The sequence below is a fragment of the Simochromis diagramma genome, unplaced genomic scaffold, assembly GCF_900408965.1.
Source record: "Simochromis diagramma unplaced genomic scaffold, fSimDia1.1 OVJJ01000302.1, whole genome shotgun sequence".
Classification (NCBI taxonomy): Eukaryota; Metazoa; Chordata; class Actinopteri; order Cichliformes; family Cichlidae; genus Simochromis; species Simochromis diagramma.
In genome coordinates, this window is record NW_024386792.1 from 10166314 (window position 1) to 10179272 (window position 12959).

General features: G+C 40.0%; 1 protein-coding gene across 1 annotated transcript; it reads right to left on the reverse strand.

Annotated features, from left to right (window-relative positions):
• Positions 1–1536: 1536 nt before the first annotated feature.
• melk (maternal embryonic leucine zipper kinase) lies at positions 1537–11304 on the reverse strand. Its single transcript, XM_040024350.1, has 18 exons — positions 11176–11304; positions 10854–10965; positions 10663–10748; positions 9194–9310; positions 8701–8844; positions 8537–8605; positions 7886–7978; positions 7534–7632; positions 7299–7367; positions 6882–6980; positions 6149–6235; positions 5897–6028; positions 5617–5778; positions 4797–5082; positions 2910–3003; positions 2561–2717; positions 2334–2437; positions 1537–2236 (listed from the first exon to the last, which is right to left on the reverse strand). Exons 2-18 carry the CDS (start codon positions 10930–10932, stop codon positions 2059–2061), a joined length of 2055 nt encoding a protein of 684 aa, XP_039880284.1. The 5' UTR covers positions 10933–10965; positions 11176–11304; the 3' UTR covers positions 1537–2058.
• Positions 11305–12959: the final 1655 nt, after the last annotated feature.

Here is a 12959-nt window from a genome sequence, read left to right on the forward strand (position 1 = left end):
TGCTTCCTTCTGTCACACAGACCTTTATTCAGCAAAGTTTTCAGCTTTACTTAAGTAATCCTCTTGTGGAAGTTATGCAACATTCCCCCTTGTTGTGCCAGTTTTCCAACAAAAAAGAAAAGAAGCATGGCCTGAACCACTCCACACTGACTTTAGGGATGTCAGCGCCACCTTTTTGAAGGGAGGGGTGATATCAAGAATACTTTCACAGCTGAAAGATCACCTAGAGACTCTTTTTTTCTGCATGTTCTGTGCATCTTTTGTCCTGTTTCCCACCTTCAACCAGTCACAGCAGATCGCTGCCCCTCCCTGAGCCTGGTTGTGGTTTCTTCCTGTTAAAAGGGAGTTTTTCCTTCCCACTGTCACCAAGTAACTGCACATAGGGGGTCATCTGATTGTTGGGGTTTTCTCTGTATTGTTGCAGTCTTTACCTTCCAATATAAAACACACTGAGGCAACTATAAAACTCAACTGAATTATATGAAACATCAAATTCATGCTTTTGTGCCAAAACACTTAAAAAAATGACTTGAGGCCAGCAGGAGGTATTTACCGTCACTGGAATGTCATAGTATGATGTGACGCTCTCCAACTCCAACCTTCACCCCTGTCTTTAAATGATCGTCCCACCCCCTACCCTCGCACTCCATTAAGGTTAAACCCCTCCTGTTATTATCATCTCACCCCACCATTACCCTTCTCCTCCCCACTGAGACACCAAGGAGAACCTGCTACAAATAAATGCTGATCAGCTGTAATGTTGTCATGATTAAGTGGCATTCTGTCAGAGTAGGGGGAGAGGGAGGTTTACTCAAAGGGCCGAAGCGCACTAATAGTCTTAATGTTACCATTTAATGTCTTTCACCAGGGTTTGTTTATTTATTAGGTCTGTTCAAAATTGCAGGTAATGTTCATCACGACTTCAGCCTTTCACTTAGTACTAACAATCATGCTCTCACAGGCATTCCTGCCATAAAAATGATAAAAATCATGATACACCAGTTCAAGTTTTTTTTATTATGTTGTGATATTATGATGTGAGGGGTGGGGAGTATGTTTATACACCATGTTTTATCTGTGTACTATACAATGATTACTAATACTTAAAAAATACTGGAGACTATTTTGTTTTGTTTTTGCAGCTTGTAGTAAATGTCGGTTAAAACCACAAGTCTGTTCGCCAGTAGTCTTAAACTCAAAAGTATCTGAGGTGAGAAACGTTACAGACATCTGACACCTTTCACTGCTCATTTCATTTACGGTAGATGTTTAGAAAAACTCGCTAAGATAAACTATCACCATCAATCTTTCTACCAAAGTGAAGTGAAGCCTAGAGGACGAACAGAAGGCTGATGACAAGAGTGTAAAACACACCACTGCTCCATCAACTGCTGAATGAATAAACAACATTTGAAGTTAAGAAAGTAGCTGAATTCATCTCAATCATCTGTCTTCATGAATGCGAAAATCATTTATTTTTGCTGCTTTTGCATTTTCAGAAAAAACATACAGACACCATGTGGCACAGAAACCAAGACAGAAAAAAGGACATTTAATATAACCACATAAAAACATGATGAAAGCTGTAAACATGTGTACAGAGAATTAGTCATTCTTTACACTTCATCCTATTCATAAAAAATTTGCATCTACAGGGGAGAACAACAACAAGAAGACATAAATATGTTAATAAGAAGCTGGAAGGTATAGTGTAAGAAGTCCCGTTTCATTTCAGACACACACCTCAACTCACTTTACATCAATTACATAAAGCTTACTCATTATGAAAATGGAAATTAAAAATTGTTCTACATAAAACAAGACGCACTGTACAGACAGGATCCTGAGACGTGATGCTCATAAATTTAATGTAACATGTGTTTTGGGAATTCCGGACTAGCCTACGGACAATATTCCAAACAACAATGAAGGACTGATCATTGTCCATGTATCTGCATCACTCATTGGTTAGTCAGTGGTATTTCTTCAGCAAAGAAAGCCAGTGCGAATTCACTTAGGACTAGTAGATACTGGTAAGAAAGTGCTTTTTTTCCCCCTTCAAATACTGGATGTGGAGAGAATGTCCTCCACCAGATGCTTGTATACCCAAGCGTCTCCCTTCAGCCTCTGGCGGCGGACCCCGACAACTTCGGGCCTTTGCAGCAAGCACACCTCCAGTTCAAACGCCATCGTCACCTTCCCGAAGTCACCCCAGGTTTGACATTTCAGAGTATACCTGGAGGAAAGGCAATGGGAACAATGTGGAAACATTAACATTTGGTCCAAGAGTGAGCAAACCAGTCAGAAGACAGGGAGGTAACGGGAATTCTTACCCTTTCTGTGTGAAGTCGATGTTTTTCTCCGGCAGGATGGAGAGGATCTGGTTAAGCACCTGGTCTGGATTGGTCTGACTGGTCAGAGTCACGTTGTACTGTGCCTGGTGGAAAACACAGCCGAGCCACTGATCAGAATTTCTATCATTTTGCTGTAAATTTATTGTCTTTGAATTTTTATTTTACTGATGATGGATCTGCTTTGGGGGTTTTCGGCTTTCTATTACCTTAATCTTACGTGGACCATCCCGCAGAGCTCGTCGCTTGTTTGGCGTGAGCATGGTTATCACCTTATCCAGACCTCTCTCCAGGGAACCAAACATCTTTCCCCCTCGTTTCTTCTTCCCACTGTCTCCTGTGACAGCCAAGTCCAGTGACCTGGACCTTAAGAGCACAGAGGAAAGAAAAAAAAAAAAAGCCTCACTTTAGCTCAGGAATCCTGAACTGCCCTTCCCATCGGCTTACATGTTACTGGTTTCAAGGACTCAAGAACACATTTATGACCCATTCTTATGACTAAAAGTAAAGAATAAATTCTGTTGAAGGGAAAGCACCATTTAGGGAACCTTTACTCACCTCCGCTCTGGGCTGAAGGCTATGATTTCTACATTTGCAGGATCCTTGTTCTCTGCTGCTCTCTTCTTGTGCTCTTTGGATGAGCCGTCTCCACCTACCAGAAAAAAGTGCATTAAGAAAGTTGAAAACTTACTACCTTGCAAACACAGAACTTCTATACATATTGGTGGATCTGACTGAGAAAGCAAGAAACACTGAATGCTCATTTGGTTGGCTAGCCTAAAGAATACTTGCTTTTATTTGTGTCACTAAGCACAATAAAGACCACAGTTCATGTTTTATTCAGTATGCCTTATCGATTATCGATTTAGGCCATAAACTCATCAGGACTGTCTTCAGTGCCTGCTGAAGTCATGCATCAAGTGAGCACTAGGATTGTTTCACCATAGATTTTACACAGACGTTGTCACCACCCTGTGATGGCCCTGAGAAGGAATCCAGGTTTAATCCAATTTAACAAGCAGCAGAATTTTATAGCAAAATAATTTAACTATAAATATGTGAGTATTTCATTAACCAATAAGGAAAAATCAAACTGAAAATTGATAACTCATGTGAAATTCAGTGTCAAATAAACCCCTCTTATAATAAATTTTTGGCTATGACTGTTTTGGTCAGATCGTAGTGTTAGGGATATAACCGTGAAGCTCCTGAGAAGTATAGTCAGCTTGGGGTTTGAATGTTTCACTCACTGTCACTCAGGAACTCTAGTTTAAATCAAGAGCTGATCAAAGACAACACAAAAAATAAAGCATACCGCTAACACAACATGGATAAAGGTTTGTTTTTTACCAACCCCAAGGTCACTCAACAGGGAGAAGTGTTTGGAGTGAGAATAAATTTGAAAACGCTTAGGTAACAGCCCTGTGCTCTTATGCATCGAACTGGCTGGCTTTGACACTGGAGTTGTGAACACAAAGGAATAACGATTTTGACACACACGCACACACAAGAGAGCTAGGCTTTAGTGGTAAGAGAACACATGTCACTACAGCCCACGTGGGACAGTGAGCAAAGGAAAGAGACAGCTACACCTGTCACAGCACACACCTAGGGACAGACACGCATAGACCTCTCTCTCTCTGTGTGTGTGTGTGTGTGTGTGTGTGTGTGTGTGTGTGTGTGTGAGTGAGTGAGTGAGTGAGTGAGTGAGTGAGTGAGTGAGAGAGAGAGAGAGAGAGAGATATGAGGACAAGTAAATCACAGGTAGCACGTTTGCACTTTGCTGTAGTTTGCAGAGCAGGAGGCTGTAAAGAGAGCGGGTCTGAGCCGTATTCCGAGGATTCAACATCAACTAGGTCAGCTGCAGCGAGCTGGTGGCTGAATTTATAGAGGCATCTAATGAGGCTGGACATGTGAGCAGACAAGTCGCTATGACAAATAATTAAGACTTTAATGATTCTCCGTTCATATTAGTGTCCTTCATTCACAGATAAGTGAACAGAATTAGCTGCTTCTTGATAATAACCTCACCTTTGAGTTGACAGTGATAAGCGTGTGTGTATGTCCATTTTCAGTGGCAAAATGACAGCTAAATCACAGAAATATGAGTGGCTTTGGGATAAAAACAGACCCAATAAATGAGTTTATTACCAGAATACAATTTACTTGCAAATGTTTGGCATGTGGTTCTGGCACTTGTGATTATGAGAGCTGTATAAGACCAAGCGAGGGACGGATAAATGAAGGGGGGGCAGGGGGTGAGTGGAGGAGAGGGGCAGCTGGTTAATGCGAATCTGATCTAATAGGCACTGCACTTCAAACCCTTGTTGAGAACAACAATTACAGTACAAATAAACTGTACGATGCCCAGAGCTCTGTACTGTCTGTACTCAATTTTCTGTCTTTGGTTGAGTGACCAAGAATCTATTAAGAAATGATTCTTACCTTTAGGTGTGGCCACACTGGGTTTGGGGCTGTTGATATTAGCATTTTGATTGGGTGTGGTCAACACATTCTTATTGAGGCGTGCATTCTTCTTACTGGATACAGGCGTTCGAGGTGGAGGCAAGGCAAAAATGTCAACGTCTCTGTCTTGGACATCATTATTCTCCTTGTTCTCGCTGGCCTGTTCTCGGTTCCTCTCTCTATGGTAGCGAGGTGTCGCTTTTCGCGCCCTCTCTGGGGTCGGGCTTGAAGGGTGTCCTTTTTCCACCGATGGCGATACCAGCCTCTTTAAAAATACCAAAAGACAAATGTGGTGTCTCAGGAAAAAAAGCTGCATTTAGGATTTATCTGAACTGCATTTCAGATAGCCAGAAAGCACCCAAAACCTCATCCCCCTGCTTCTTTCAGGTATCAGCTGGAGAATTTCTTATTCATTCAGTATCTGTAACTTCCCGTTCAGACTGTACTTTCTGACATACGGCAGTAAGAGAGAAATCAGGGATTGGTCGCTCTCTGCTTTGGATTAATTAGAAAAGTATTCCAAATAACCACCTATGTTTACCACCCTGGCGAGAAAAGTGGGTGTCCTTTCCATTTTTAAACATTTAAACATCTGCCTCCCCTTCCCCACAATGGCTGGTTTGTCACTCTGCCTTAAAGCGTGGCCACTTGGAACGACTAAACGCATCCAGCTTCTGACGTGGTTGGACAGCGTGTCTAAAGAGAAGGCTTTCAATCCGAGTTTACCTTTTTCTTCAGTCTACTCATTTAGACACATGAAAGAAAAGAGAAATCTATACTTATAGCAACTTCCACATACCGTGTCTTTTTTTATGATTCCATCTGGCTGACCTCTGACCCTCTGGGGTGTGTGCTGTGGAACTGAAACCCAGGGGCAATCATCGATGTAGTCTGAGCAAATGTCCAAGGAATCCACAATCAAAGCGTCTTCATCCTCACTGAAGTGCAGAGCTTTTCTGGTCTAACAGAGATAGAATAAAAAAATAAAATAAAATCCATAACAGCACAATGTATCAGTATCAGCTGTAAGCAGCTTTAAAAGAGCAGTGCATCATAGAAGCTCTGGTCCTAAATCTGACCTGTAGTCCCTGATGCAGAGGCGAGCAGGAGTCCTCACAGACAGCTGGCTCAGGGCGCAGGCGGACAGGCTTTCCCCTCTGCTTCTTAGACAGCAGCAGCAGGTAGGTGGCTGTGATGTGGTCATATCGCCACTGTGGGAGATAATTTAAGATGTATTTAAGTAGATGTCTAACAGAAATTAAGTACAAGTTATAGTATAATATGATAAATACAACATAATGATGCTGAAATATGCATATACAGACACACACCTCCTTCACCAGCGCTGTGGTGCTCTGTCTTGATCGCTTCATGTTTACTGCCATCTCAGTGATACAGTCTTCATCCATGTAGCCAAGCTACAAAAGACAAAACAAAGATAAAACTGTGAACACACAAAGCCCCAAACAGACAAATTTTATTGTCATCACCAAGGAGGTTTTTCATTGATTCAGTTTGTTTGTTTGAAGGATTATTCAAAACAGCTGAAGAAGGTTTTGCATCAAAAATGTGTTCACAGAGGTTCAGGCTTGGCCTAATTTAGTACCAATTAACTTTTGGAGTTCATCTGGATCCGAGACTTTTGTTTTGAAGGATTCTTCAGGATTGCAGCAGAGGGCAAAACTGGTCATTTCCTCACAGATCCATATCACAGTCCTATCTTCACACATGCATATCACATAAAAATAAGAAAACTTGGACAAAATCTCAAGAATATATCACAAACTAATCTGGTTCCACATCATGTACAGTGTGGAATTTTCAGCCTTGGTGGAGATGTGCATTTGCAGACTGTTCTTGTTTCATACACTAATCCCGATGAAAAAAGAAAGTGATGTTAAGGACTATGGTAATGTCACAGAACAATGACTTGTATGCTGACTGGACAATCTAAAAGAAGGGGGAAAAACCTGAAAAAGGCTGTAAAAGCGATGTCACAGCAAACGCTACCATTTGCAATTATGAGTTTTCTTATGTAGTTTTTTTTCGTGTGTCTGTCCATACCGGCTGCCTGCTGTACCACTCCACAGGGCTGTTGTAGTCTTTCATCACCCAGGGATGGTCCAGCAGCTGTCTGACAGTCAGACGCCGCTTTGGGTCCACCTGCAGGACACATGCAGAAACTACAACTCAACCTGCACAAAACTACATAGTCCACAATCTGTAGCAGAAACAGATTTTCCTTCAAATCTTGGAAAATGCTTTTAGGTTTACTGAGAGTAAGAGGTGTTCTGTTATAATAAATTTATGTGGCAAATGCATAATTGCATCTTACTGTAATTCAACCAAAAAAAAGAAGATTTGCACCTCAGTTTTATTTAAAAAGAATCAAGTTTTCTAGAGAACAGTAAACAAATGATACATATCACAGGTTGAGAGGCTGACAGGTATACAAAGACAAGAGCAAATAAACTGACTGACCTGTAACATTTGGTTGAGGAGGAGGATACTACCTGGAGAGAGCCACTTTGGGTTATCATATGTACCCCTCTGAAAATAAAGACGACATCAAGAAACAGATTAAAAAATAATAATAATAATAATAATGATGATGATAAGACAACAGCTTGCTGTGAGTTTCCTTGAATGCCCACAAAAATTGAGGAGCAGCACCCGGAACTTAAGGGAAAGGTTTTAAAAATAAGAGTGCTCTTACTGTAATCTTCCTGTAGAGGATCATGCAGTTGTCATCATCAAAGGGCAGGTGTCCACAGAGCAGAGCGAACAGCAGTACTCCCATACTCCATACATCAGCCTGGGAGGAGGGGGTTACACACCACACAGCGGCATTTCAGCTTCATGCGTTACAGATAACATTTCACAGCTCAGTTGCACTGAATTGCACGCCAGCGAATGTGATCACGACACCATGAAAAACCCGAACCGTGGAACAGGCAGGTATTCATAAATCTCGGTGAAAGCCAAATGCAAATACTGCGACTTCAGAAATTTTTGAATTAAAACCCCAGCGTTTCTAAAAGTTGTATTTACCAAAGAACATGTCATACCTCTGATCCAATATACGCTTTTCCCTGGATAAGTTCAGGAGCAGCGTAAGCAGGGCTCCCACAGCAGGTCATCAGCTCATAGCCCAACCCTCCCTACAAGAGGCAACCACATGATATTTAGGTCATGATTATACACAGCATCGAGTACAGCATGCATACACATGTCTAAGTTTTAGTTATGATGTGCTACACAACAGTGTTCCTTTTATGATTATTTTACTCCCCATGCTTCTGAAAAATAAAATGGATGTTTGTCTGAGATTTTTTTCCTCATTGCAACATCCATAAGTATCAGGATACACTAAAGCCTTATCCATAACTAACTACTACATTTTCCAAAGTAGCTAAAAAAAATAAATAAAAAAAATCCAAACTCACAAACAACCTTTCAGAAAGATATTTAGGACCCTGGGTGGTTTTTCTGTGTTCAATATGATGGGAAAAAAGATATGCCTGGTAATCAAATTTTACATAAGTGCTGCTTTGTCTCACGTCGTGCACCAGTGTAGTGTGTTATGCATGGAACTAGTTTGTACAATAGACTGAGGAGTACCTTGGTAAACAGCAAATGCCTTAAGAACGTTTTTCCCTCGCCCTGATGCTAAATATTTATAATACACACAAAGAGGGAAAAGGAATTTGGTAATATACCTTAGGTTTGGCACACAAGCCAAAGTCTATAAGCTTCAAGTTGTGGTCTCCATCAATCAATAAGTTTTCCTAGAGTTCAAAGAGAAAAACTTTGAGATTCATATTACAGCCACAACTGATCTATGACACTTTTTGGCAGTTGTTTTTGTTTGTTTGTTTTTTACCGGTTTTAGGTCTCTGTGTGCGTATCCTTGGCTGTGGACATAGGCCATTGCTGACACAATTTGCCTAAAAAAGACCCGGGTTTCCTCCTCAGACAGGCGGTCCTTAGCTATGATGTAGTCAAAGAGCTCCCCACCAGGGCAGTACTGAAAGTAAAATGAAAGATTGAGGGAAAGAAGAAAAAAGAATTCAGGATTTTTCTGGTTCAAAGCAGGTTTTGGGGATAATTATCTCAACTAGCCCACATATAGTTGCATCAAAAAAAAAAAAACTGTGTTGCCTTACCGAAAAGAAATTTGTGGCTTTTCATGTTATTTTAGGTCATTTGATAAGCATAAAAGTCAATATCACTTAAAATAAGTGATAATGATAACATAGTTTTATTTACCATTATTATTATTATTATTCAAATTAAATTCTGGGGGAGAGGAGAACCCCAGAAATTGATCTTAAGCTTATATTCACTCTCACATAACACATTGCTTATGCCCTTACCTCCAACACCATAAATATCTGGGTGGAGGTCTCTATGACCTGATACAGTCGACAGATATGTTGGTGACTCAGGTTCTTCATGGCTTCGATCTCCACCTTCACACGGGGTAGGTCATCCTAGGTGGAACACAGGGGTTTCTTGTAAATTATTTATACATACAAATACTGTTTACTGCACTGTACACTTTCTTTTTAAAAAAAACATTATTCTTTGTTTGTTCTGCCTATTTGAAGACGAGCAAGAGCTTGTGCTGAAGCGAAATACTGAGTTATTTCAGAAGAACCACTCCCATACTAATGTTTTCTGAAACCTCTTGTTCTAGACAAGGTCCAGTTTGCAGAGGAAAATGGGGTGTTAGAAAAGCTTCAGCATTACTTGGAAGGTAACAGGACAAATGCCAGGGCGTGACTTTTTCTCCCCAGATTAAAGGCTCAACTCAGGGCGAGGTCATCTTACTCTTATTGTAAACAAATGAAGGCTTGAGCAAACATAACAGTTGAAGGCCGCCATCATTAGTCGGCCAAAAAGATTTGAATTGCAGTTCCAGCACATAGTTATTGAAAAGTGCCAAATGTCAGTTGTTGATTTTTATAAATGATGTGTCATGACTAATTGACCTGCATGCACCTAAACCAAAAGACCAGTGAAACTGAGTTAACAGTTACAGACATTTAGGAACAAAATTTAATAACAAATTTAATTCTGATAGAAACACAAATTTATTTTACTGCTTGGTGCGATTGGAAATCACCAGTTTGTTGTCAGACAAACATGAAACAAATTTTATTGGCTGAACAGCTGTTATTGCTGATAAATGGACAACAAAGGCAGCCAATAACTTTCTGATCTGTGTTCTAGTGGCTGAAATTGCATTAGTGTAAACTCTGAATTTAAGATAATCAGAATACTTTATTAATGCTAAGGACATTATGTGGTTAGTGTTGCTCAAAGACAACAAGAAGAGTAACATACTGAACTAAATTAAATATCCAATATATTATCAAAGTTACAAAATAAAGCCAAGAGCTCCAATATATACAAATAGCGCAATCTCCAGAACATTACAAAAATTACATATGATTGACATTTTACTCTAAAATTATTTTTGTAGAGGATGTGGAAAAGGGTGTAACTATGGCAGTGTGTACTGTGCATTAGATGGAGGAGTTTTACAGGCAGGAATGATTCCCTCTGTAGTTCATAGCAGTTTTAATAGCAGTTTAACTGGTACATATTTGTAAATATTTAATCTTTTATTTTGTTTACTGCTTGTCACTCTGTTTCACTATCAGATCTAAATAAAGACTGAACTGAACTCTTACAAGTATAGACTAATGGCACCAACATACAACTAGGCTGCCTCACTTTTGAATGTAACAAGCTTGCGATAATTGTTTCTGACATTTTATACTCTGAGCTATATTTTTGTGTTTGACCCTATTTTTCTATTGCCGGTTTCATTTCTTACCCCAAGATCCTTTTTATTCATGATTTTAATGGCAACCTTCTCTCCTGTCAAGATGTGTCGACCCAGCTTGACTTTAGCGAAACCTCCTGGGGAAAAAACAGAAAGAAAGAAAAAACACACACAGGGTTCAGAGAGGATACTATACAGATAGTAATTGTTTTCTTAAATGCATTAATTAACCCTTGCATTACCTGAGCCGATAGTCTCATAAACCTCATAATATCTTTGGAGCTCGTCCGCTCCGCGATGCTCCGTCCTTTCTATTGGCATCTTCCCTGCTCCGGCGCAAGATGGTAAACTTTCCTGGAGAGGAAAATGCTTAAAATTGGCAACAGACACGAAAAAACTACGTTTGGCACTCACTGGTTATCAGTTTGTGACCGTTCAGCTAGCTTAACGTCAATTACTGTATAACTGTAGCCAACATAAATCATTAATACCGCTTGCAGTTGGTAAAAGTAACTACAATAAACCTTAACTGAACCAAAACAGTACTCGATATTCTGCATTTACCTGAACGAAAACAGAGGAAGACGGCAGCGTCAGTTAACCACACGGTAAAGCCCGAGTCCGGCAGACCGATGTTTTGTTACAGAAGTTTGAATTTCGCACGTTGACGTGACTACATTTCCTGCTTCCGGTTTGCGCTTCGTGCTTCCCCCTGTGGTGAAAAAGAGTACTGCAGCTGTAAAACAAAAAGCACAGTTGGTGCAACTTTGTTTTCATTCTGCAGGCTGGTTCACAATCAGAATTACGTTAATTACCAAGTTGTTTTTTTATACAAACGAGTCAGGGGTTAAAAAAAAAATCGAACATGGTATTTATATTTGGTGTTATATTTGGTTCACTTTACCAGTCAGAGACAACATTAAAACTCCTGACGGGTTAAATGAATATCATTGATCATCTTGTTACAATACATGTTCTGCTTGGAAACCTGTGCTTTATTATTTATGTGTATGTATGATCTATTTGCTAAATGCGTATGCATTTCTATTTTAACTTCCAAATAGGATATAAGAAGGTACAAAACAAACATATTTGCCCCTAAAACCCAGATTAGTAGTTTGACATATAGCTAAATACAGCTAAAGTAGCACAGTTAAAGTAATATATTCTAAATGCATACAAAAACTACAAATACTGGTTAAATATGGTTAAATATTGGAGTACATATAGGAAGGACTAATGGCACTAGTCTGGTCAGATATGTACAATGTGGGTTAATGCATTTTTGTTGGGCTTTACACGGTTCAGTAGTCCAACAAGCCACAAGTTAATACACACCTCCCAGCCAGTCAGAAATCATTTATTTGTTTTGGTATGCATACACTCATCCCTGTAACACTGAAATCTCTTTTTCCTACTACTGTGTAGGTCCCGCTTTTGCTGCCAAAACAGGCCTGACCTATTGAGGCATGCACTCCGCAAGTCCTCTGAAAGCATCCTGTGTTGTCAGGAACAAGATGTTAGTTAAAAAACTGCAAGATAGTGTCTCCACGGATGGTACTCAGACTGGATTTTAGGGAATTGAGGACAAGTCAACAACTTGAATTTGCTAGGTTGCTCAAACCATTCCTAAAGTAGTTTTTTTTTTTTCCAGAGAGGCAGACAATAGTGTGGAAGGCTTCTGCAACAATGGAAGGGTCTACCACAATGTTTAAGTAGAGCCCACATAAATGTCAGGACCAGAACACTGTCCAGCGTATGGCTTCTGCCAGTTTGCCTTCATTTGCCAGTGGATTCTGGTAAAAGTGACACCTGGCTGTCCACATAATGTAGTATAATATAAACTATCATACTAAGCAACCTATTCCCATTGGTCAACCGTATACAAGCCTACACTGGGTAAGACACAGGGTCCACCATTTCCCAGCCCCAGCCAACAAACAGATTCAGACCCAAAGACTAATTGCTGCAAGGCCAACGTTTTAACTACTGCATCACTATGCTGCCAGATTTGTTCATCTATTATTCCCATATGGAAAAAGAAACCTCCTGAGTTTTCCCATTACCTCAAATAGTAAATATTTATATTTTATGTATAAGTATTTACACTCAAACCAATATACTGTGGACGAATGATGATACTGGTAATCATGCTTTCATATACAGGTATATTACGACCTGCAGGTAGGAAAGCCTTATGTGTTTTTTGTAATGTGGAAAGTGTTCTGTTTTGACCCTATAGGTATGTGATTGCAGTGGCTGACCGAAGAGATGTATTTAAGGTGTCAGAAGAGGTGTCTTCAGCTGTGCCTGTCTGAAGTCTGTAATTAGGAACAGGGGAGAGGTGA